Below are 27,472 nucleotides of genomic sequence, written 5' to 3' on the forward strand. Positions count from 1 at the left end.
TGGTGATGGACAGGGAGGCCTGGCGTGCTGTGATTCATGGGGTCGCGGAGAGTCGGACACAACTGAGCGACTGAACTGAACTGAACAAAACTACATGTACACTGACCCTCTGATCTAGCAATAATACTTCTGGGAATTTATCCTGAAGATACAGCAACAGTAATACAAAAATACATATAGACATGTGCCACTCTGGCTGACAGCAGAAACCAAAACCGTGCAGCAAACTCAGTTCAGTCCATCCACCTGGCATCCATGTTTCTCTGGCATTTTGTCACTGATTCTATAATTCTATCTGCCTAATACTCTAAGGTTTCTTGAATAACTTATGAAAGAAATACATAACCAAAGAGGAGGAAAATCCTGTAATAGCTGCACTTACTTATTCACCATAGCTTTGTAATTCTGAGGTCAGACAAGTTTCATTATAGCATAACTTGATCCGTCAATATCAGCTAGGCAGGCAATTCACTGTAACTAAACCCAAACCCAATGAAGAGGAAATATGGTGAACACCAGGGTTTACAAATATCAGTAGCCTTCTTGGCAGCAAAGGCAAAAAGTATTTATTTGATTTTCTTTCTTTATACAAGTATAGAAAGATAAAGCTGCAAATTCTTTCAATACTCAATATAACTACAGAAATCAGGGGTCAGCAACCTTTTTCTGGAAAGGGCCAGATGCTAAACATTTTGTGATTGTGAGTCACATCTGGCCTCTGTCACATATTCTTCTCTCTTCTTTTCTTTTTCATTAACTCTTTAAAGATGTAAAAACCATTCTTAGCTTACAGGGCTGTACAAAAACAGGCCACAGGCCAGATTGGTATGGGCAGTCGTTTGTTAACCCCTGGTGTAAATTAACATGAGCAGAATATATACTTGTTGAATGAATTAATATTACTAAATTAATACCTTAAAAACCTACTTTCCAATTTTTTTTGCTTAACACCAAACATCTTAGATCAACTGAAATATAAGCAAAGTAAAATTCAATATAATATAAAAACTTCCCAAAGTGATATGAAAACAGAAAAATTTTACATAATGGTCAACCTCAAGGAACTGTTACCTTTGTATTTTGAAAAGCTACCAAAGAGGTGTGCCTCTTTTCCTGTCCAAATGAGGGACACAGAAAAAAAAATGCTCAGGTTTCCTGAGGGTAAGATCCTTTAGTACACTGAATACCCTTAACTGGGAAAGAGTTTACAAATGCATCAAAGGATTGTATTTTTTTAAAAAACAAATAACTGGGAGAACCAACTTAAAACTTTTTATATTCATGTATATATCCATTTCAGGAGGAAAGGACTGATTAATACTGCTGTTTTTGTATATTCTACTTCAAAAAAACATCTCTCAAGATCAATGATTTATGAAATGCTCACTAAAGATTCAGTATTTCATGAGAACACTTTCTTAAACCTATTTAATTTACACAGGAGTTAAAGGTTTATACTTATGCTTTCCCATATATGTGGAATTACTGCAAAAATATTTCAGCATCAATTGTTATACAGATTTTAAAATATTATATATGAATGATTTCTTAAAAAAGAGAGTAAATCCTTTTTCCGAGTAGACAATTAACATAAAAGCTTAATGTCATGGCTAACTGAACAACCTCTTCACCCCTCTTGCACCCCTCTTGCACAGCCTCACTGAGACTGGAATGCAGTTTTCTTCCTCCTGACCAGGGGCTCAGCTATGTGACTTGCTTCAACCGATGGTACATGGGCAGAGGAGACAGTGTGCTAATATCGACCTAGGTCTTAACAGGCCTGCTGCCCTCCTGTTCCTCCAAACACAAGAACATCACCTTCAGCTAAACTGCTGGTCCAAGGAGGAATGGGGAATACGTGGAGCAGAGCTACCACGGACAAGTCAGATCAGCCGAGCCAACTGATCTGCAGGTGATGGTGGTGAATGAGTATTATTTGTAAGGCACTAACTTTTAATCTGCAGGTGATGGTGAGTGAGCATTATCTGTGAGGGACTAAATTTTGAGGTGGTTTGTTACACAGCATTATTGCGGTAGTAACAGTAGAAACAACAGCAGAACAACGCAAATTTCTAAAACTAAGAAAACATTTATTTATTTATTTATTTTAATTTTTTTAATTTATTTTATTGGAGGCAAATTACCTTACATTAATATATTGGTTGGTTTTGCCATACATTGACATGAATCCGCCCCAGGTATACATGTATTCCCTTTCTTGAACCCCCCTCCCTAAAACTAAGAAAACATTTAAAACTCATAATCCCTTCACTTTCACATTCACAATTAACTTTTTAAAAAATAATGGGTATCGCATTAAGACTCTACAAGAAGTGAAAGATATAAGGAAGAAAAGTAAAAGCTGTCTCAATCTCTAAATCCCACTTTCCAGAGGTAAACACTAGTATCATCAGTTCTGAAATGTATCGTTGGGATTTTACACACACACATCCATACATATTTGGTCCTTTCCCCCACTCCTTCCATAGGACATTGCATACAGTGTTTTAAATCTTGCTTTTGGTATATGTGAATATATAATTTTTGACATTAAAAAAAATCAGAAATACATAGGGTTATTTCTTTCTTTCGGAGTACAAATGGCTGCACAACTATCCATTTAGGAATGGACCATAATTATTTCAAAGTGTTCCCTTTTGACAGACACAAGTTATTTCCATTTATCTCTTAATAGAAGCATTGCTTCAGTGAACATACTTCTATACTTTTACAAGTATATCCTTAGTCTGAATTCCTAGCATTCACTATTAACGTTTGGTGTGACATTCTACATGCACGAATATCAAATATATATATAGTAGATTTTAATTTCCAGGAATAACACAGAAGAAGCTTACACCCAACTGCTCATTAAGAGGAAAATGTTGATGCTCAAAGCCTCGTCTGTTCTTTTTGGCTGAAAAACACAGTAAGAATGTGGTAATACATTTATACTGGAAAAAAGGTAAGAGAAAGAGCCTTGCATTTCAGACACTAGGTGTTCTAAAACTTTACCAGACTTCTACTACAAGCACAATTCCCACCTTCTCCACGTCCCACAAATGACCTAACATCAAGGTCACAAGAATGATTTGAGGTCAACTAACATGTGTTTCCAACTTGATCTCTATTTCACTATCTTCTGCTTTTCTATCTTCCTTTTCCTTCCTCTGGGTTTCCCTTGGTGGTCCAGTGGTTAAGAACCCACCTTCCAATGCAGGAGACACAGGTTTGTCCCTGGTTCAAGAAGATTCCACATGCCATGGGGCAACTAAACCCATGTGCCACAACTACTAAGCCTACGCTCTACAGCCTGTGTGCTGCAACTGCTGAAGCCTAGAGCCCGTGCTCCGCGACAAGAGAAGCCACAACTGGAGAGTGAGCCCTCCCTCGCCACAACTACAGACAGCCCACGCAAAGCAACAAAGACCTAGTGCAGCTGAAAACAGTGTAACGGCATGCATCCCTTCACCTAGCAATTCCACTTCTACAGGTGTATGTGTATGACAGTGTTCACAAACTCTAAGTGTTCTCTGCAAGGACTGTTTGCGATGGGAATGATCTAAATGCCCATCAATAAAAATACCCCTTACTGTATATAAGGGAAAACTATGCAGACATTTCATGTATGCGTGATAAATCACTTCAGTCGTGTCCTACTCTTTGCGCTCCCATGGACTGTAGCCCACCAGGCTCCTCTGTCCATGGGATTCTCCAAGGCAAGAATACTGGAATGGGTTGCCATGCCCTCCACCAGGGGATCTTCTCAACCCAAGGAAGAAACCCACGTCTCTTAACATCTCTTGCATTGGCAGGCGGGTTCTTTACAGCTAGTACCACCTGGGAAGCCTGAAAAATGCTGATTTTCCCAATTTTCTGATATTTTCTTCTTTCCTTTACTATTCTCTCTTCATTTCTCACTCTCTAAACAGAGCAGTTGAGAAAGATCTATTTCTGGTGTCCTTTGCTCTTTTCCTTTTATTTGAATCACTCATCTAATCCCATAGCTACAACTGCTGCTGCTGCTGCTAAGTCACTTCAGTCGTGTCCGACTCTGTGTGACCCCATAGACGGAAGCCCACCAGGCTCCCCTGTCTCTGGGATTCTCCAGGCAAGAACACTGGAGTGGGTTGCCATTTCCTTCTCCAATGTGTGAAAGTGAAAAGTGAAAGTGAGGTCAGTCAGTCGCGTCTGACCCTTAGCGACCCCACAGACTGCAGCCTACCAGGTTCCTCCATCCATGGGATTTTCTAGGCAAGAGTACTGGAGTGGCTTGCCATTGCCTTCTCCGATAGCTACAACTACTACCTCTATATTGTTGTTCTTCAATTCTGCATCTCTATTACCAATCTTTTACTCTACACTGGTACTTCATTTATAAACTCAAGATGGAAATTTCTCCCCGGATGGCTCACAGATCCTGCCAAGAAAATTAGATATGGGCCACAGGCAAGACTATACAGATTTCTCAAATAAGAAAAACTTCTCTTCTTCATCATCCTTCTTTTAGGCTTTAAACTTCTCTCACTCGTCACTAAGAACAACTGAAACGACCCCCAAAAGCTCTCATTGAGGCCTTTCCCTTGACTGCATCATCATTCCATAATTCAGACTTTCATCATTTTTGACCTAGATCATGGCAATATTCACTTAGTTATGCTTCCCAGTATCTCAGTTCTCACTCCCTCCCATTCATCTTGCCCAAAGCTGCAAGCTTACAAAGGCACAGCTCCGATCACATTTTTCTTCAAGAATCTTCTGTGATTTTCAAGCTATCATGAAGAGGATACAAAGATCTAAACCAGTCACTCAAAGCTATCCTGGATCTTGCCCGAAGTGCCTTTCCAAACTCATCTCCAACTACTCTCCCATTTTGTACTCCATGTTTTAGTCAACTTGAACACTTGAAACTCGAAAAAGATGCCCCACATTTACACTTCCAATGTGTGGGGCTTCCCTCATAGCTCAGTTGGTAAAGAATCCGCCTGCAATGCAGAAGACCCTGGTTTGATTCCTGGGTTGGGAAGATCTGCTAGAGAAGGGATAGGCTACCCACTCCAGTATTCTTGGGCTTCCCTTGTGGCTCAGCTGGTAAAGACTGCCTGCAATGCAGGAAACCTGGGTTCGATCCCTGGGTTCAAGTCATTCTTTGCAACAAGCCCACTTCTGAAATTGACTCTTCCATCTGTGCTTGCCAAAATCCAACCCACTCTTAAAAGGGTCAATCTAAATGCTATCTCTTCAATAAAGCCTTCCATGATTCTCCATTCAGATTTTCCCTGTTTTGAGCTCTTTCTGCACTTCCTATTCCTTCTGAATCTGATAACAGTCTGCCCTGAATGTTTTTTTATCTATTTGTCTTATCTCACTTCTAAATTGTAAGCAAGGGAATACCCTGGCAATCCAGTGGTTAGGAATCCACTCTTTCACTGCCAAGGATGTGGGTTCAATCCCCAGTCAGGGAACTAAGATCCTACAAATCACATGACACAGTCCAAAAAAAAGAAAAAAAGTAAGCAAATGCACTCTGAGGGAAAGCAAAGCATCTTAACCATCTTTATATCCTCCACAGTGCTCTGGGGGAGCAGATCAGGTCAATGACCAATAAATACATACTGAATGATTTGGAAGATTATGACTCTACAACAAACCAAAAACAAAGGCCAACACATACTGAAGGAACAGTATAATTCTTTCAACATACTAGTGTGAGAGCCGCCTACAATATATGTATATGACAAATATCCAATACTTGTTAACTAATAAGATTTTAAATAAGAATACTGGCTCCCCAATCTCGAAATATTTCTTCTATCTCCACACACACTGAAAACTCTCTTTAATCATGTCAGATAGAAGATAATAATTTGCAAGGAAACAGAGATCTGCAGGACTCCCACCAATGCTATGCATTTAAGGTAAGAAAATACCATGATAATGAGGATAATTACATGCATTTGAATCTTTATAAATTCTAAGCTGTTTACTAATTTAACATCATTCTGAAATACTTACAAGAGTAAATAAGAGCTGGGAAGAGAGTTTCATTTCTCTCCTGAGCTGTTTCAACCAGCATACGAAGCGGGCCTTTTGGACACAAAACAGCCACTAAATCTAGAAAAAGAAAAATAGAAATGACATCTGAAAAATGTATTTGCTAAACTTGTAAATGAGTGTGTTAGGGAAGAATTAACCAATTGAAAAGGTTTATTTTTTTTTCTACAAGAAAGATATTGAATGACTATTAAATGAGCAGCAGGTAAGCCGAGAGGGGAGGGAGACGGAGACGATCTACACTAAACATGCACCGCCACACAGAGGCCTCTGCTGCTGGTCTGTGCACCATGTGCTTAGTTTACAGTGTATTTTGGGTTCGAGAAGTAAGTCTGCCCAGTGTGAAACACAGGCAGAAATAATCACAAGACAGAATCATTCTAGAGCAGTTGTCAATTTCCAATAAGCAGAAACAAGGACAAGCCATTTCCAAACTAAACACAACTATGAACCACAAACTGAAGTTTTACACCTTAGGAGAGATTTAATAGAGAGGATATGACTGAACTTTTTCAAAATACGAAGAACAGTGTAGAAAAGATGCATCTCCTCTTTTTTTTTTTGGTATCAGGAGTGGGATCCTCTCTTTTTTTGAAAATAGTAAATGTACTACTTAGGAATACTTGAAATAAGAGGGCAGTAAATTTAAACAAAATAACTAATAAACCTCTGTGTGAGAATGTTTAGCATTTCCTCAGTTCTCCTGTCAAAAGCACTTCACAAGTATTTAGGTCTCAGAACACATGTGGTGCTAAAAAGTGTCTTGCAAAAACTGCAACTCAAAACGAGGAAGCAATAATGCATAAATTATTCTTGATGATACCACCTTCTCTTCTTCAACAACTGCAATTTTTTCTTACATTTACTGTGTCGTGAAAATCCAGAATATAGAAAATACAGAAAATAACTTCAAGCATTTAAAATGTAAAACAGATATAGGTAAATTTTTAAAGGAAGATTTGATCACTTGCACTGACATCACTATCATTCAGATGCATTTATCATTCAGATAAATCTCACACTTTCAAGTGGTCATATCTTCGTGTACACTACTACCATCACTGCCATAATAAAACACACAAATGCACAGAAATCTCTAGTCTCACTGCTTCTACTTTGATTTGTTGGGATGAGGAAAGGGGAATTTGCCATGCTCTGAAATAATTAGATTTTCAACCTGTTTCAACCTTTAGTGTTCTTTAACTATCTTGGTTTCTCAACATACTTCTTCATATAGAAATGCTAAATGGTAAACCCTTATTTTTAGAGCAATTAAACTAATTTTGTTTTGAAAGCTTTAGAACAACCTTTTTGACAAACTGAGACATCTTGAGATCTTACGAAAATGGAATTATGAATCATTACTCTAAATATTAGACACAAAAGTCTCTTATTTCAGAGGAACTCAAAGGTCTGTAGAGATAATTTGTATATGTATATAAGAAACAGAGGGTTGATGGGGAGAAACAGTGTATTGTATTAGAAAGAATATGGGACTTAGGACTCAGATTCTAGATCAAATGATGTAAGCTTTGGTAAATACCTCTACAAACTTCAGGCCTTTAGCAGTGAAACAAGTACAACAACCTTGCTTACTTCATAAGATTATATATTTCTGAGGAACGGCTAAACTGGTAGATACTGTATACATTTACTGTATGCACTGTTCAATTTAATCTTCATAATAACTAAGACTCCACTGTTAAGTGTGGTGTGTCTGTAGTAACATACCCAATAAATTACAGGAGTAAAAGAGTTTGGATTTGAATCCAGACAGTCTGTCTCCAGAAATTGCTTTCTTTCTTTTTAAATATCAAAAACAGAATCAGATTCTTTATTATGTTTCACCCCTGATGTTTCATTTATTAAGTTTTAACTTGCTCTAGTATGTCGTAATGGTGCCCTGTGAGGCCTACATCATAAGACTGTAAGGAAGGTGAAAGTTACACTGCACACCTTGTTCAAGAGCTCAGCATTGTATATTTAGAAGTGAAACAGTCAAGAAACAATGTCTGAAACGCCAAATTGAGGTCTTCCTTGTGGATTTAATATGTACAGAGACATGTATAACTTTGATTTCTATTTTTGGTATCTGTGAAGCAAGAGATTGTCTCAATCTGCTTAAAGAGGGAAACCTTGGATAAGTAACTGCTGTTGTTACCACTGGCAGAACCAGGTGGCTAGACTACTGGCAAAATCTCAAGGGTCTGTAAAAACACACAAATAGGCCAAAATTTGGATCCCATTCTTTGATCAAGGATGCCTGGATTAAGACATGAAAAGCACAGCTCTCCAGTGAGCTCCATCACAAGCAGCTCCGCTGCTGTCCATAACGGGTACAAACTCCCACTGCTGTTTGTTCACTCATTTGATCCCAAAGGGCTCCTGAGGTCATTTATGTCAGTGGTAGCAATGGGATTTGAATCTAAGTCTTACAACCAGAAGTTTATAGATCCTTCCGTTAACTCATCACTGAGTTAAACTGGAGGCAATAATAAAACATTTTTAAAGGACTCAACTTCAAAAGATTAGAAATCTTCATATGAAGAAGATATTATAGCTGATTATTTACTGAAAAGTTATGGGATATTACTATTATTTCCCCTAAGTCAAGATAACTAGAAGAGGAAGGAAAACACACCAGGAGGTATTTCTGTGATGAACAAAATGTCAGTCTCGGGTTTTACCATATACTGAAATCACAGCCAAGATGAGCCAGGCGGTCCATTCTGGGAGGTACTTGATAAATACCAGGGCCATGAGGGCACTGATCATAATGAGATATGCCTGCTGGAGCCTCAGTGGACCTTTCCAATGAATGGCGATCATTCCCACCACACCAAAATTCCAGATCAGGAGGGCAACCGAAATGTAATCCATGGCAACATTATAGGTTTTAAACACTTCCCTGAAAAAAATTAAACAGATACTTGTATCAGTCACAGAAATGGGAAACAAGTATCACAGCCACAGCTGTAAAAATAAGTATAAAAACTAAAAAGAAAAAAAAAAAAAGGCCATATAACACCTAAAATGCTATTCGGTACTTCAGGAAATCCTTACAGTATCTGAAATTGGAAAAAAAAATGAAACATGCAAAATAAAGTTTAGAGCTTAGGACGTATGACATTATTTTCATAAAATTAAATTTAGTGCATCCATTTAAATATATGCATTTTAAATATTTATACACAAAACATGGAATATAGGCATGACATATTGCTGCCTAAAAAAAAAAAAACCGTGATCTCATTTATGTGAAATAGTATATGAGAAGAAAGAGCAAGAGATCAATATAGTAATTCCTGAAAAGATGCAGGACATAGCTTTAGATGATGGGAGTTTGAAAATTTTTAACTTTTCTTCTTTTCTTTTTTTCACAATGAATGTTTAGCATTTTTATCATGAAGAAAATACGATTTTAATTTGGGTGGGAGGAAACTCCATTTTAAAGTAAAGAGATACAAATATAGAAGACAGGTAATTGAGGAGAAAGAAGGTAGTCATTTAAGTGCAAACTTTAGATTCTGGAGACTATGCAGAAAGATGATATTTCCATTTAGAAATTTCAAAGCAAATGTTGAAATAGCTAGACAATGCAGCTATTCATAGTATTTTAGATATCCAAGCACTTGAAACAAAAACCAAAAAATTCCAAACTATCATTAACTGTGGAAAATTCTTCAAGAGATGGGAATACCAGACCAGTTGACCTGCCTCCTGAGAAGTCTGTACACAGGTGAAGAAGTAACAGTTAGAACTGAACATGGAACAACAGACTGGTTCCAAATTGCGAAAGGAGTATGTCGAGGCTATATATTGTCACGCTGCTTTTTAACTTATATGCAGAGTACATCATGAGAAACGCTGGGCTGGATGAAGCACAAGCTAGAATCAAGATTGCCAGGAGAAATATCAATAACCTCAGATATGCAGATGACACCACCTTTATGGAAGAAAGTGAAGAAGAACTAAAGAGCTTCTTGATGAAAGTGAAAGAGGAGAGTGAAAAGGTTGGCTTGAAGCTCAACGTTCAGAAAACTAAGATCAAGGCATCTGGTCCCATCACTTCATGGAAAATAGATGGGGAAGCAATGGAAACAGTGACAGACTTTATTTTTTTGGGCTCCAAAATCACTGCAGATGGTGAATACTGCCATGAAATTAAAAGACACTTGCTCCTTGGAAGAAAAGTTATGACCAACCTAGACAGCTTATTAAAAAGCAGAGACATTATTTTTCCAACAAAGGTCTGTCTAGTCAAAGCCATGGTTTTTCCAGTAGTCATGTATGGATATGAGCTGGACCATAAAGAAAGCTGAGCACCGAAGATTTGATGCTTTTGAACTGTGATATCGGAGAAGACTCTTGAGAGTCCCTTGGACTGCAACAAGATCCAACCAGTCCATCCTAAAGGAAATCAGTCCTGAGTGTTCATTGGAATGACTGACGCTGAAGCTGAAACTCCAATACTTTAGCCACCTGATGCAAAGAGCTGACTCATTTGAAAAGACTCTGATGCTGAGAAACATTGAGGGCAGGAGGAGAAGGGGACAACAGAGGATGAGATGGTTGGATGGCATCACCAACTCAATGGACATGAGTTTGAGTGAACTCTGGGAGTTGGTGATGGACAGGGAGGCCTGGCGTGCTGCAGTCCATGGGGTCTCAAAAAGTCGGATATGACTGAGCAACTGAAGTGAACTGAGTTATTCTTTGCCATCAATAAACAGGAGTCGTCTACGGTTTCCTTTTCCTTGATTATTTATGGGGTTTTGGTATAAATATTACTCTGGCTTCTTAAAAAGAATCTGGAAGCGTTTCTGCTTTCTCTATGTCCTGGAACAGTTAAAATAGTATTAGAATTATCCATTCCTTAAAGGTTAAATAGAATTTTCCTATGAAATTATTTGAGCCTGGTATTATTGTTACTGGTGGAGGTGGATAAGAACCTCTTCAACAACTTTCTGTATTTTTTTCTTTGCTCTACTTAGATTTTCTATCACTTCAGTGGTCAGTATTGGCAATTAGCTTTTTCCAAGAAAATCATCTATTTCATAGAGATTCTTACATTTATTTCTTTGGTCTATGGTCATTCTCCCTGCCTCTAACAAAGAATTAACCCTTCAGTTTATTTTTTATTTTTAATGTTTCTGTTCCTAATTTAAAAGCTAGTGCAATGATTTGCATTCTGCTACTGGGGCTGAAAGACCAAGTGGGCAAATCTCTGAGCCTCATCTATTCTCTTCAACAGAGCAGTTCCACTTTTTTCTATGTTGTATGTGCAGTTCTCATGTAAGATTTCAGTTGAAAGAAAAAAAGACTGATAAAAAAAATGAAAGTTTGAAAATCAATTAATTCATGTTTATACATGTTTGAAATGCAATATTACGATTTATAAATTATACTAAAGAATACAATAAATTTACTTTACTAAAAAGACAGACAGAATTAATTGCAGTGTTGAGTTCTTTAAGTTCTTATTATAAATAAGGATCAACAAAAGCATATTCCTATGGTGACTGCAGCCATGAAAGTAAAAGATGCTTACTCCTTGGAAGGAAAGTAATGACCAACCTAGACAGCATATTAAAAAGCAGAGACATTACTTTGCCAACAAAGGTCCATCTAGTCAAAGCTATGGTTTATCCAGTGGTCATGTATCGATGTGAGAATTGGACTATAAAGAAAGCTGAGCGCAGAAGAATTGATGCTTTTGAACTGTGGTGTTGGAGAAGACTCTTGAGAGTCCCTTGGACTGCAAGGAGATCCAACCAGTCCATCTTAAAGGAGCTCACTCCTGGGTGTTCATTGGAAGGACTGATGCTAAAGCTGAAACTCCAATACTTTAGCCACCTGATGCAAAGAGCTGACTCGTTTGAAAAGACCCTGATGCTGGGAAAGATGGAAGGCAGGAGAAGGGACGACAGAGGATGAGATGGGTGGATGGCATCACCGACACAATGGACATGAGTTTGAGTAAACTCCGGGAGTTGGTGATGGACAGGGAGGTCTGGCGTGCTGTGATTCATGGGGTCGCAGAGAGTCGGACATGAATGAGCGACTGAACTGAACTGATTGATAATATTAACACGTTGTATACAGATCAAGATGATCTATAAATGGAAACAATAAATTAAGAATAACTCATCAACAAAGAACATTTCTTTAAGTGACAGTTATAGAGCCCAAACAGTTAATTTCTGAAAAACAGACCAAATATTTCACCACTTACCCCAAGTAAATGAATGAGAAAAAGAACAGCAACAACAGGGATGAAACAATCAGCCAGGCATGGATGACCTAGAAAAGAATTTCAATATAATTAACACATCCCGCAACCTAAAAAAAAAAAAATCCAAATTTCTTACTTCAAAAATAGTACGTTATTTCTGTATATGTTATGATTTTCAAACACCAAAACACAAGCGGCTTTAGGAACAGTAAAAACCTATAACAGCTGGTGCTGAACTAGTCATAAAATAGACATTTCATACAGAGAGACCTTCATTCCTTTAGAAATAGGTAAAATTTTTAAAAGAAAAGATACATTCAAAATAAATTATCAAAGACAACCTACAGAATGGGGAAAGATATTTGCAAACGATATGACTGACAAGGGGTTAATATCCAAAATATATGAACAAATCATAGAACTCAATACCAAAAAAAGAAAAAACAGTCCAATCAAAAAAATGGGAGAACACGTTTTCTCAACAAATACATTCAAATGGCCAACAGGCACATGAAAAGATACTCAGTACCGCTAATTATTAGAGAAATGCAAATCAAAACAACAATGAGGTATCACCTCATACTTGTCAGAATGGCTATCATCAAAATGACCATAAATAACAAATGTTGGGGAGGATGAAGAAAAAAGGCAACTTTTATACACAGTTGCTGCTGCTGCTAAGTCACTTCAGTCATGTCCGACTCTGTGTGACCCCACAGATGGAAGCCCACCAGGCTCCCCTGTCCCTGGGATTCTCCAGGCAAGAACACTGGAGTGGGTTGCCATTTCCTGCTCTAATGCATGAAAGTGAAAAGTCAAAGGGAAGTCGTTCAGTCGTGTCCGACTCTTAGTGACCCCATGGACTGCAGCCTACCAGGCTCCTCCATCCATGGGATTTTCCAGGCAAGAGTACTGGAGTGGATGGCAATGAAAATTGGTGCAACCACTGTGAAAAACAAAATGAAGGTTCCTCAAAAAACTAAAATTACCATATGATCCAGCAGTTCCACTCGTAGATATATATCCAGAAAAAAAATCACTAATTTGAAAAGACACATGAACCCCTATGTTCATAGCAGCACTATTTACAACAGGCAACATATGCAAGCAAGCCAATTGCTCATCAGCAGATAAATGGATAAAGAAGATGCAGTACACGTAAACACACACACACACACAGAAGAATACTACTCAGCCTTAAAAAGCAATGAAATTCTGCCACTTACAGCAACACGGATGGACCTAGAGAATATTAGGCTTAATGAAAGAAGTCAGAGAAAGAAAAATACTGTATGATACCATTTATAAGTGGAATCTAAAAAAAATACAAATGAATGTACATGCAAAACACAAACAGATACACAGATATAGAAAAACAAAAGAGTGATTACCAAAGGTGAATGAGAAGTTAGGGGTACAAATTAGGAGTATGCCAATGTTTAGTGAAGGACTACCTACAATAGGTAAGACACAGAAGCATCCTAAATGTCCATCCACAGAAGAATGGATAAAGAAGACGTGGTACATATATACACTGGAATTCTACTCAGCCATAAAAGAACCAAACAATGTCACTGTAGCAACACGAATGGACTAGAGGTTGTTATACTGAGTGAAGTCAGTCAGACACAGAAAGACAAATATCATGATATTATTGCTTATATGTGGAATCTAAAACAAGGGGGGCTACAAATGAACTTATTTACAAAACAGAAATAAGGTCACAGATGTAGAAAACAAATTTATCATTACCAGAGGATAAAGGGAGGGTGGGATAAATTGTGAGACTGGGATTGACACACACACACTACTATACATAAAACAGACAACTAATAAGAACCTGCTGTATAGCATAGGGAACTCTACTCAATACTCTGAAATGGCCTATATGGGAAAAGAATTCTAAAAAAAGCAAGTGGACATATACATACATACATACATAGATATATACACACACACGTGATTCATCTTCCTGTACACCTGAAACTAACACAACATTGTAAATCAACTATAATCTAATAAAAATTTTAAAAAATAAATTAGGGGTATATATGATTAAGAGATACAAACCACTATGTGTAAAATAGATAAGCAATAAGAATGTATTTTATAAATTAACTAGACTTCAATTAGAAAAGGTATCAATAGAGTCAACAGTTAACATTTATACTTTAAAGGAGCAATATTTTCAATAGAGGAATTCTGATGTATTCCTACAATAAAAAATTAATAGATAAATAAAATAAAATGATAATAAATTGATAAAACAAAATAACTGATAAAGTCACAAAACTGAAAATCAGAAAATCAGTTAAGTCACCAGTGTACACATACATTAACTGTACAGAGAAAATGGGCCTTCTAAATTATATAACCATTTGAAGAAAAAATATTCAGTATCTGAGATTTCAGTATTAGTACGCTATGTTTATTTTACTTGGTTCATTAATAATGCTTATATGTCAGTCCAACATTATAATGCAGAATTCATACAGCACTATATAAATATTAGTCCCTATAACTCAGGTAAAGCATATTAAAATGAGAGATAGAATCAGAACTTGATTTTGGGGCCTAGCCATATAGCATACTTTGGCCACCTGATGCGAAGAGCTGACTCACTGGAAAAGACCCTGATGCTGGCAAAGACTGAAGGCAGGAGGGGAAGGGGATGACAGAAGATGAGATGGTTGGATGGCATCACTGACTCAACGGACATGAGTTTGAGTAAACTCCGGGAGTTGGTGATGGACAGGGAGGTCTGGCGTGCTGCAGTCAATGGGGTCGCAAAGAGTCAGACACAATTGAGTGACTGAGCTGAACATATAGCATGCAGGATCTTAGTTCCCCAACCAGGGATAGGAACCATGCCCCCTGCAGTGGAAGCACGAAGTCTTAACCACTGGACCACCAGGAAAAGTCCCTGCTGCTGCTGCTGCTAAGCCACTTCAGTCGTGTCCGACTCTGTGTGACCCCATAGACGGAAGCCCACCAGGCTCCCCCGTCTCTGGGATTCTCCAGGCAAGAACACTGGAGTGGGTTGCCATTTCCTTCTCCAATGTGTGAAAGTGAAGTCGCTCAGTCGTGTCTGACCCCCAGCGACCCCACGGACTGCAGCCTACCAGGTTTCTTCGTCCATGGGATTTTCTAGGCAATAGTACTGGAGTGGCTTGCCATTGCCTTCTCTGGGAAAAGTCCCTAGAGCTTGATTAATCTGTTATACAAGATTAAAAAAATTTATTATAATTTTATGTGATGAGTATATTTGGGAAAATACTATACAATCAAAGGAGTCTGAAGTTTTAAAAAATAGAATGGAGAAATATGATAAACTGTCAAGTAATTCTTAACCAAAAGAAAAATTATTTTAAGGTAGATACACCTATAATGAGCTTTGTTCTTTCAGTGAATTTTACTGTTATGACAGAAGAAGCTACTTAACCACCAACTTGTCCAAACATATCTCTTAACCAGAAGGATCAAATTAAACCTTAAAGAAGTAAAAAGGAAAGCTCCAGGGCTTCCCTGGCGGCTTGGTGGTAAAGAATCTGCCTGTCAATGCAACAGACACAGGTTTGATCCCTGGTCCGGGAAGATCCTACATGCCTTGGAACAACTAAGGTCCTGCGACACAACTAACGAGACTGCTCTGGAGCCTGGGAGCTGCGATTGCTGAGCCCTCGTGCCACAATTCCTGAAGCCTGGGCTTGTGCTTCAAGACAGGAGAAGCCACCAAATGAGAAGCCTGAGCACAGTTAAGTGAGTAACCTGTGCACTGCAATTAAAGAATAGATTCTGCTCTCCATAACTAGAAAAAAGTCTACACAGCAATGAAGACCCGGCACAGCCATAAATAAATAAATAAAATAAAATTATAAAAAGAAAAAGAAAAGCTTCAAAGCTTCAAATCAAGAATATTATTTTGTCTCCATTTTGTCTTCCACCCCCACCTTCCAGATCCAGTTGTTCCAATTATACAGCTCCAAGTTATCAAACTCCAGGAGTTGGTGATGGACAGGGAGGCCTGGCGTGCTGTGATTCCTGGGGTCACAAAGAGTCGGACACAACGGAGTGACTGAACTGAACTGAGCTGAATACAAGAGTTTACATTCTGTATTTTAAAACTTTATTTTTATTACAGACAAATTCTCATTCCATCAAATTTTTGAAAATATAGATTTTAAATGCCTCAATAATAGTTTACTTATATGCATGAGCTCACAATTTTTGCCTTATGCATGGAAAGGGGTTTTCTGTAGGGTTTTCCTTCTTTTTCCAATTACATTTTATGCTAGGATTAATATCTAGTATGCAAATATTTTTCAGCATTTTTAATTCTCTACGATAAATCATGAAAGCAAAATTACAGAATCAAAGTGTATAGACATTTTCTAATTACTGACTACTGATATATACTGGCTTAGTGACTCTGCAAATTAAGTCCTGACTAATTTTTACCAAGTCAATAAGCTAAATACGTTAATTTGCTATTTTAATATATATTTTTTTTGCTAGTGAGGAAATATATGTACACCCCTCTCTCCTCTTTTCCTCTCCTGGCCATCTAGATTTCCTTCATAATTTCTCTTCTTGGGTTTTTAAAATATCTTATTAGGATAGTCATAATTTTCTTAATTATTTGTAAGTGCTCTTCATACTGCAAAAATATTAGCCCTCTGCCTGTAATAATGATTTTAATGGTTTTCTTACTAGGTTAATCACAGATGTTATGATTTTCTGAATTATTACCTGAATTCAAAGCCTCTTTGGATGACTAAGTAACACCTCCCTTTTCCTAGAACATCAGGTGGTAAAACGGGCCTTTCTCATCTTGCAAAAATCCCTAGTTCAGCTTTCCTGTTTCAGAGCTACAGGCTCTGAAATAAATGAGCCCTGATTCAGTACAGCAAGGCAAAGATCTCCTCTAAACACTGAACTATCTAGGCCAGAAATCATGTGACTTAAGTAAGTATATGGTTTCATCTTTATCAAACAATAATTAAACTGCCTTTTCCAGTTCTTCCTTTTTAAGGTTTGTTTGGTCTTTTAGCTTCCTGTGCTTCTCAAAGACACTGCACAACCAACTCCTGACATAACAAATCCTCAGGGCTTATTTCTAAACAGGTGCTGGCAAGTTTCTGAATTTCTGACTCAAAAGCCCCTTTTATTTTTACACTAAGAGTCAAAGTAAACAACTTGTTGCTATAGAATTGGTTGGGCTGGCCAAGACATAAGCATTTTAAAAAGCAAAGCAAAACAACATCAGTAAATGGGTGAACATGGAAATCCAGCTAAGTATAAACGTTTAGACTGTCTAACATGAAGCACTAACTAAAAGAGGCACAAAACCACCAAAAATACCTTGAGATAGGTTCTAGTTCAGTTCAGTTCAGTTGCTCAGTCGTGTCCGACTCTCCGCGACCCCATGAATCACAGCACGCCAGGCCTCCCTGTCCATCACCAATAAGGAGTAAAAAAGCCCATTCCATCCTGTCTCTCCTACCAAATACACCTATAAAATCTGGACTGAATAAATGCAGCTGCCAGTACATAGGCTGGGGAATCAGAAGTACCAGGAAGCCAGGGCTAAGTTTACCACCTTTTCCCTCCAGTACTACCCTCCTCCACCTGAACTCAACACAACCTTAGTGGGCTTTAGCAAGATGAGAAGCCCTCTAAGTTCCTGCTGAAGAAGCAGAAAGAGGGGTCCAACCACCAAAAAAGAATGCAAATCCCTAGGGGACTCCCACCAACATGTGAATAACAAAAGTAGCACACAATCCAGATACAAGTCACAAACAGAGTCCAATAAAGCAGAGAAATGGAACTGGCAGGCAGACACTTCTTTGTACACAAAACTGTATACAGTGAAAAAAAAAAGTTAAAAGTAACTGAGACATAGCAGGTTTAAGCAGTGGGAGGGGAACGGTTTTACATCATTTGCTCTTTGGGTGCCTGAGTGTAGATGACTGCCTGTCACATCACATCTTTTGTCTTCAATCTCCAGATTCTGATGTCAGACTGTGAACGGTCATCACTTAGGTTAATGCTTTCACCCACTCAACAAACAAGGTTAAACTCTGCATAATTTTAGAAGTCTGTGAACAGTGAAAAGGTGAATAGTGAAAGGATATTCAATCTCACTAATAACCAATCAATTCAGCAAATTAGGACATTTTTGGTTTGCCTATTAGGGTTAGAACAGATTATATATATATATAAATAAGTAAATATATATATGTATTTTTAACCACATTGTACAGCATGTGAGATTTTAGTTCCCTGACCAGGGATCAAACCCATGCCCCCTGCAGTGGAAGTGTAGAGTCCTAACCATTGGACTGCCAGGGAATTCCCTGCACAGGTATTTTTAAAAATTCAATGCTGGTGAAAGTACAGTAAGACAGCCTCACTCACCACTAGTGTTAAGTACAAATTGATACTATCAATTTGAAAACAAAACTCTGCATACCAAGACAGCCAAAAATATGTAGACAATTTGTTCCAGAAATTCTGTGCCTGGGCTTATACCCTAAGGAAGTAATTTGAAAAACTGAAAAGCTCTATGCATAAAGACATTCACTGTTTTTTAGGACAGTGAACATCTGGAAAGAACTCAAATGTCCAAATTAGGGGAAGTAAATGACAATACACTCATTGAGTCAAATATTATGTAGTCATTACACATATTTTCTAAGAATTTATAATATGGGAAAATGCTTATGCCAAGTAATAGTTTTAAAAAAGGACACATACTGATTATACATTTGATTTTAGCCATGTTAAAGAATATATTGAAGCAGAGAAAATACAGAAGTAAAAAGTGTAGAATTCAATATTTGAAAAGTTAATATTTATTTCTTTCATTTGAGAATGACCCTAAAGGTTCATGAACTGTAATAATTTGTCATTTTTCTGAGGCATGACTCTGAAACATGTGCCAGACAGCTGAAATTCACAGGCAAGTTACTTAGGTAGCGTGAGGTAGGGAGCAGAGGCTGGGAGGTCTGGGTCTGTCTCTTCCCTGCATAACTGCCCCTGCCTTTATTTCCCAAGCAAAAAATTCCTGTTCCTGCAGGAGAGAAGGTGAGAGAATGGACAGGAATTCAGCCAGTCACCAATGAGTTCAACATCGGCATCTAAAGGTGGCTTCACTGTTTTGTACTCAAGTTGAAGGGGCTTCCTCGGTGGCTCAGTGGTAAACAACCTGCCTGCCAATGGAGGAGCCTCAGGAGGCTTAGATTCCACCCGAGTGGGGAAGATCCCCTGGAGAAGGAAATGGCAGTGTACTCCAGTATTCTTGCTGGGATAATCTCATGGACAGAGAAGCCTGGTGGGCCACATTCCATGGGTCACAAAGAGTCAGACACGACTGAGCAACTGAGCATGCACCCATTCAAGCTGAAAATCTGATTTTCTATGGTTATACATTATTTTATGGAGACAATTGTATCATCTAGTGCTATTTGTCAATGAGGGAATTCACAAAGGTCTTAGGATATATTCTTCTGGAAGGTCCTAAGTATACTGCAAATCAAAATGTTAAAACCATTTAGACTGATATTTTATGAAAACATTTGTTTTTCATTTTTGCCTTTTGTTCCACAAATGGAGGGGAGACTAAAAATTAACTTAGTTTTAGAATATAAGACCTTTTTCTTTATCAGACTGAGTAAGGTGACAGAATAATCCAACCATAAAACAAAGAAGATGGTGGAGCGCTTCCCTGGTGACGCAGTGGTAGAATTCACCTACCAATGCAGGAGACATGGGTTTGATCCCTGATCTGGGAAAAGCCTACAGGTTGTGAAGCAATCAAGCCCATGGGCCACAACTATTGGAGCCTGTGCTCCAGAGCCTGGGAGCTGCAACTACTGAGCCCGTGCGGCACAACTACTGAAGCCTGCAAGCCCTAGAGCCCACGCTCCCCAACCAGAGAAGCCGCCGCGATGAGAAGCCCGAGCACTGCAGCTAGAGTAGCTCCCGCCCGCCTCAACTTGAGAAAAGCCCGTGCAACAACAAAGACCCAGCACAGCCGAAAATGAAATTATTAGGAAAAAAGAAAGAAAAGGTGGTGGAAGCAGAGCTCTGTGTCTCACGCTCACCTTGTAGCACCTGTATTTATACAGGACCACCAGGAGAATCGTCATGATGACAATGACGCTGATCATGATCACCGCATTCAGAATGGAGTGCAGGGCCCTCTGCCCCACAGTCTCCGTGTCTTCTGTAAACGGAGTATAGATTCTGTAAGAAAACAAAAGCCCCACGGGTTAATGGAGATTCTAAACTACATGCCCTCCAAAACCAGTTTTGTTTCCCAGATTGAACTGATACCTTACAAGTCACTTTTTTTTTCAGCTCATCAATCTAACCAAGAATTTTTAACCTTAGAAAAGCAGCTTTATGCTAAAATAAGCTCTTCAAAATAAAAGGAGATGGTCAAAATAGAGGTGGACCTACATGCGCCAGACACTGGCTCCATCTAGTGGATGCTTTACACTGAAATAATTACCTCATCAAATGTTTTCTCCACAGCTTACCAGTGATTTGTTCAAGTACTACCAGATTCTGCCATAAACTACCTAGGCTACAAATGGTTCTAAGAGGAAGGTAAAATGGTGGATAATTATCTTGTATCTGTAAGGTGACTACAACTAAAGTTGTCTTGAGATAATGTCACATATCCATCTACCCTTGTTTCACATGAAAACACTTTTTCCAGGTACCAATGTTTTCAACAGAAGACTTTATTTCTGCCTCCCCTGGAGTTATGTACAGCCACGAGAATAAGTAATGACCACTGAGTTATAAGCAGATGTGGTCTGTGGAACTTCTAAGGGAGGAGTGAGTTCTGCTGAGAGGTATGTTCTTATGTCCTTTTCTCCTCCATTCCTTCCTGCTGCCTGAATGAAGGCTGGGGCTCCAGCACCAATACTGGACCCTGAAATAACCTAGACAACAGAAGTCAAAAAGAGAAGGAATGAAGAAGTCTGAATCCTTGGTGAAAAGAAAACACTGTACAATCTGAACTACTACCTCTTCACTATTCTGTAGGAGACAAGAAAATATATATATCACTCAAACCAGTTTTTTAATTTTTTTTCTTTTTTTTTGGCTGTGCCGCCGTTGGGCTTGCAGGATCTTAGTTCCCTGACCAGGGATTGAACCTGGGCCTCAGCAGTGAAAGCGTCGAGACTTAATCACTGGATCAGCAGGGAATTCCATTTTGATTTTCTATAATGGGCTCCGGAAACTTTCTGTAAAGGACTACAGAGTAAATATTTTAAGCTTTGTGAGTCACATGGTCTCTGCTGCAACCATTCGACTCTGCCCTTGTAGTATGAAAGCAGCCGAAGACAATACATAAATGAATGGACACGGCCATGTTCCAATAAAACTTAATTTATCAAGGGAGGTGGCAGGCGGATCTGGCCTGTGGGGCATAGCAAGCTAACCTGGTTCTATAACATGCAGCCAAACTTAACTTAAACTTACAGACACAATATTCCCCGACTTCTTTTGGTTACTGTCTCTAACCCCTGCTCTTCACTCATTGTCTTAGCCTTTCTCTCAAAAGGTTAAAACTTGGCTTTCAGAACCCCACAGAGTTTTCCAGACACTTGCCAATTTCTGAATTCACTTAAAACATCTTGAGCCCAAGAAGGGTCCCAGAGACAGAACTAGGTGACATCTGGATTAAAGCATTTTTCTTGGAGACAAAGGGCAGACACCAGCAACACCAGAGAATCTACATGACAGTTTGGCAAACACTTTAGTGCCAATCTGCATTCCTTCTTCATCCTTTCACTGAACTATTTTTTTTTGCTGAACATTTATTACATTCCTCACCCTGGAAACAAAAGTGCTCTCATGGTCCTCGTGGTATAGAAGGAAACCAGGCATTAAAAAAGGAAAGTAAATATACACTTTCATATTGTGACAAGTTAAAAAGAACAGGTTGCGAAAGAATACCGCGAAGGGCCTCATTCTTTTAGGAGGATCACGGAAGTTATTTTTCAGCCAAAATGAGAAGGATGATAGGAATTAATCTACCAAAGTTAGAAAAGGAAAAAAACATTCCAGGGAGAAGAACAATGGGCCCAATGGCCCTGAGGTGCTAAAATCACTACTCAATTCTTTACTTGTTCAATTCCAAATAAATTGAGCCCAATCTAGGGATGCTACATAAAAAATATAACTCTGCAGCTTTATTTTCTCTACGTAAAGCACCATCTGCTTCCAGTCATCAGAGAGGATGGACTCTCTAGCCTTCACGGCCCTTCAGTGCAGAGGTCAGAGGTCTTCAAGGTGATGATGACACGCTACGCAGGACAGCTGGAATGGCCCTGAGAATAACAACCCACAATACTCATACGTACAGCTGCCCATCCTTCCGGGTATAAAAGCTGACTGATTTGATGGTGGCCACAACCACCACCATACAGAGAGTCACAGGGACAAACAGCATGATCACATGTTTGGCGCCGTATTTCAACGTCAGCTCCTCGTCTTCCTCTTCCTCTTGCTCCACCACCTGCTGTGAGCTGCTGGGGGCTCGGCCATTGGATACCGACTCAGTGTTGCCCCGCCTCCGCCTCTCGTTGCCGTGCTCATGCCGCTCTCTACTGCCATTCTAAAAGCACAGGAAGAGATTTTTCAGTAAGTCAGACTCCCAGGAGAATCAAAGTGTTCTATATCTAAAACAGAAAATGCAATGATTAGATCCCTGGGGAACAACAGGCCCATTATTACGCGAATTTCCAAAACCTTAAAGCAAGAGAGAATCAATTTACAAGAAGTACACAGTCTAAAAGTCGAGATTATTTACCACTGTCCACTGGAGGAACCCAGGTCCCCTCTCTCACCCAGCTCTTTCTAAATCTAAAACAACTGTACTCATTCTTTGGAATTTTTGACTTAAAAAATGACATCTGCATGAAGCCTTCTTTATTTGCTGCAGCTCCAAGCAGAGTATTCTCACCTTTTTTAAAATCATGAAACGCTTCTTTACCTGTAGTTTCCTATCATTTATACAATGAACTACCTCACCTTCGTTATTAATAAGACTTAGAAATCTTTGTAGTGACATACAGGAGATCCCTCAGTATTATTTCTTACCATCTACAGTTATCTCAAAACAGTATTCAATAAAAAAAAACACAAAACATTTTCAGACAGAAACTAGGCCTTAATTCTGATTCTTTCCAAACCCATTCCCACCTATATAGAGGAAGGGGACAATAAATACAAGAAGGAAGGAATGAAAGTAGATTCCATTTTTCTCTAGTTCTAAACATCACTTTTTTACTGTTATCCTTATCCTGGGTCTATCCTTGCCTATTCAATTTCCTTTTTGATATTATTATGTCTAAAATTCAGTTTTTGTAAAGGGTAGAATGAATCTCAAGAAAATTAACAACAACAAAATAAAAATAATAGAAAATAGAAAAATAACAGAGAAGTAAATAAAACAGGATATTAAAGTAGACTGATAGTAACTGATAGTAACTGTTGCTGACAAGAGGTAATCAGCTTGGTTAAGACAGGAGGCTCATAGGAAGACACACTTTTTATCTTGTATCTCATTTTTGACTATAGAGTTTAACTAAGTACATTACATGCTTGATAATAGCAGTACTAGGGATTGTAATATGTGTCTTTTTTTTGGCTCCACGTCAAGGCTTGTGTGATCTTAGTTCCCCAACCAGGGATTGAACCTGTGCCCTAAACAGTGAAAGCCCTGCATCCTAACCACTAGACCACCAGGGAATTCCTGATGTGTACTTTGACTTTTAACTCTCACAACCACCTTACCATCACCACTTTCCAGGCAAGGAAACAGTCACAGCTTGTGGTAAAGAGGGTTTGAACCCAGGTGTCCCTGACTGCAGAAATCAAGCTCTTAACCTCCTCTCAATCTGTCATTCACAAGACAACATGACTGCTCTGCAGACTTACTATAGGCTTTCTCTTTTACTTGACTTTCAATTTATTCATTCCATAAGTAATTATAAGAATTCTATATTTCAGTTACTCTGCTGTAACACTGCAGCAGAAATTAAAAAGAAATTTAAAAGATCTATATGCTGTCCTTAGAAGCTCATAAGATAGTTTTAATATTAGAGAAATACTAGAGATGTGAACAAAGTTCTACAGAACTAATTTTTTGTGATCGAGAAAGGCAACATATGGTGGGAATGTAAACTGATGCAACCACTATGGAAAACTATATGGAGGTTCCTTGAAAAACTAAAAATAGAGTTGCCAAATGATCCAGCAATTGCACTCTTGGGCATAAAACTCTAATTCAAAAAGATACATGCACCCTAATGTTCACAACAGCACTATTTACAATAACCAGGACAAGGATGCAACCTAAATGTCTATCAACAAATGAATGGATGAAGAAGATGTGGCATACACACACACACACACACACACACACACACACACAGAAATATTACTCGGCCATAAAAAAAGAATGAAATAACGCCATTTGCAGCTACATGGACCTAGAGATGATCACACTAAGTGAAGTAAATTAGAGAAAGACAAATATATGATATCACTTATATTTGGAATCTAAAATGATAACAAATGAACTTATTTATAAAATGGAAACAGACTCACAGACATAGAAAACAAAATTATGCTTACCAAAGGGGAAAGAGGGTAGAGAAGGGATAAATTAGGAGTTTGGGATTAGCAAATAACAGACTACTACATATAAAATAGAATAAAATAAAAGGTCCTACTGTATAGGACAGGGAACCATATTCAATATCAAGTAATTAACCACAAGGGCAATAATATGAAAAATAAAAAATACATACATGTATATATGTGTAACTCAATCACTATGTATATATGAATAACTGAATCACTTTGCTATACACTTGAAACACAACACTGTAAATCAACTATATGTCAATAAAAATTTAAAGCCAAAAAGACAGACAAAATCAAAGATACAATTCTTGAATAGAACCTTCAAGAATGGAAGGTGAATGGGCTCCAGGCAGAGACAATGTCAACTGTGCCACAGGCCTATGCAGAAAACCTGTGAGTACTCCTGAGGTGGCTGAGAACAGGGTGGTCAAGGTTGGTGGCAGGAAAAGGAAGGTTAGGAACAGGTTGTAAAGTACCTTGTTTGCCATGCCAGGGACTTCAGACTTTGTCCTGTAGGCAACAAAAAAGTCATAAAAATTGCTAAGGTTGAGGAAGTGACAGATCAGATTATGTTTCGTTTTAAACGAACTTGATGAAGTGGTGATAGAAAATAGGAGAGGTGTGAGAAAAATACTTCAGAAGCGAATGACAGAGCTTTGTGGCAAATTACATGTGAATGGGCAGGAAGGAGTCAACAAGGACTCTGGAGGTTTCGGCTTAAGGGACTAGGAAGGTGGTGACAGCACTGATGGACACAGGGAGCACAAGAAGATAAGCAGGCTAGAGGAGCAGAGAGAGATTTTAGTCGGGTGAAGAGAGAGAATTTAGACAATGCATTTCAAGCTCAGAACAGAGTTGAAGGAAGCCATTAGTTTCTATAGCTATGAAAGTGGATGAAACCTCAGGGAGAAACTATAGATTGATGTGTTGGTCATTAATCTATCACAACAGCTGTGGAAGGAAAAATACAAAGTGAGATGACCACCAAGGAGAGAAGTGTGAATAACTTCTAAGCTTAAGCAGCAGGTTATCCATAAATCATAATGGACTGGGGAATGAATGGAAACTGAGAAATTCAAGGCAATTATTCCTGGAAGCCAAAAAAGATAAAAAATGGACAAAAGAGGAGATTCAAATTTTAAAAAGTTATTTTACGGATGTTAGAGACTTGAGCGTACTTGTCAGGTCAAAGAATAGAGTTAGGATTAGAGGAAAATGTTGACGATACAAAACACAGAGATGATAACTAATGAAGCAGGTAGGGGATAAATGATGGGGAATGGAAGGAGAGAGAAGAGCTGGCCTCACAAAGGCACTGGTGCACTCCGCCTCAGTTTGACCTCATGGAGGAGACACTTATGAAGACTCCAGGCGTATGAGAGTGGAAAGGAAACAACTGCAAAGCACAAAAGACAGAAAAATATACACCACTTACCAAGAAAGATAATTCTGGCTGAACACGAGTCACTGAAGTTCAGTAGGAGGGAAAGGGTTATGAGGAAGGTGGGCTCTGGACAACAGGGGCATAGTGGGGCAGACAGCTGAGAAGCAGAGGGAATTCACACCTCAACTCTCTTAGAAGGAGGGGACTGTGCCATATGCTAAGAACGTCGCAGTTGTGGCTAATATTCAGCAATACAATTATGGCCATCTTGGGCAGATTAATGTTTAGTGTAAACTAAACGCAAGTAATAACAGCTCTCTTAATATAGTATTTACAAAGCATTTATGTAATTTAGTATTATATGATTTATATAAAGTACTTATATAATTTAAAAGCACTCTCACTTCATTGTTTATCTTTATATGTTGGGAGGTTTTGGTAGATGAACAGTAAAACAACTGATCCAAAATTTCATAGTCAGAAAACAGCAGAGGTAGGAAAATCAAATTCAAATCTCTCACTTCAAAACTGGTCTTTCTATGGCACCACAGCTCTCCTATAAGGCTAGCATGAAAGAGGCAATCATAATATGCTTGTTAAGGGTACTCGACTGGATATTCTGGTTTATAGTGAACGTTAGTGACCCCACCCTGCCCCGCCCTCAGAGCCAATACAGGATACTAGAGCACTGTTTCACATAATACTGTGGATACTACTTTAAAAGTTAACTATATAATTTATGTCTTTTTAAAAAACAATTTATTTACTTAAAGAGGCAAAATACACATTGGATTCTAAATTCAAAAAGTACAAAAAAGTCGCGGGGGGGGGAGGAGGAGGAGGAGGAGGAGGGACTGAGCGGCGGCGGCCCCCGCGTCCCGGTGCCTCTATGGGGAAAGCAGACAATGGATTATGATTTCAAGGCGAAGCTGGCGGCGGAGCGGGAGCGGGTGGAGGATTTGTTTGAGTACGAAGGGTGCAAAGTGGGACGCGGCACCTACGGGCACGTCTACAAGGCGAGGCGGAAAGATGGGTAGATTCTTGACCACCGAACCACCAGGGAAACCCTGTTTTTAATTTTTTGAGAAACCTTCATACCGAAATTGTTAGGTAGGTATCTCTTTGGA

The 27,472-nt window shown here is 38.7% G+C and overlaps 1 protein-coding gene across 3 annotated transcripts in view; it reads right to left on the bottom strand.

Annotated features, from left to right (window-relative positions):
* The window catches only part of PSEN1 (presenilin 1), a 75,213-nt gene that overhangs the window by 21,420 nt on the left and 26,321 nt on the right, over positions 1-27,472 (bottom strand). For all 3 annotated transcript variants that reach the window (XM_055435564.2, XM_055435562.2, XM_055435563.2), the window contains exons 4-8: positions 22,672-22,925; positions 20,395-20,536; positions 12,290-12,357; positions 8,742-8,962; positions 6,016-6,114 (exon numbers count right to left, since the gene is read on the bottom strand). In XM_055435564.2, the coding sequence (XP_055291539.1) occupies positions 6,016-6,114; positions 8,742-8,962; positions 12,290-12,357; positions 20,395-20,536; positions 22,672-22,925 (784 nt within the window). The remainder of the gene's footprint in view (positions 1-6,015; positions 6,115-8,741; positions 8,963-12,289; positions 12,358-20,394; positions 20,537-22,671; positions 22,926-27,472) is intronic.

This window comes from Moschus berezovskii, chromosome 9, assembly GCF_049115385.1.
Source record: "Moschus berezovskii isolate FMDL1 chromosome 9, NW_MosBer_1.0, whole genome shotgun sequence".
In the NCBI taxonomy this organism is placed as follows: Eukaryota; Metazoa; Chordata; class Mammalia; order Artiodactyla; family Moschidae; genus Moschus; species Moschus berezovskii.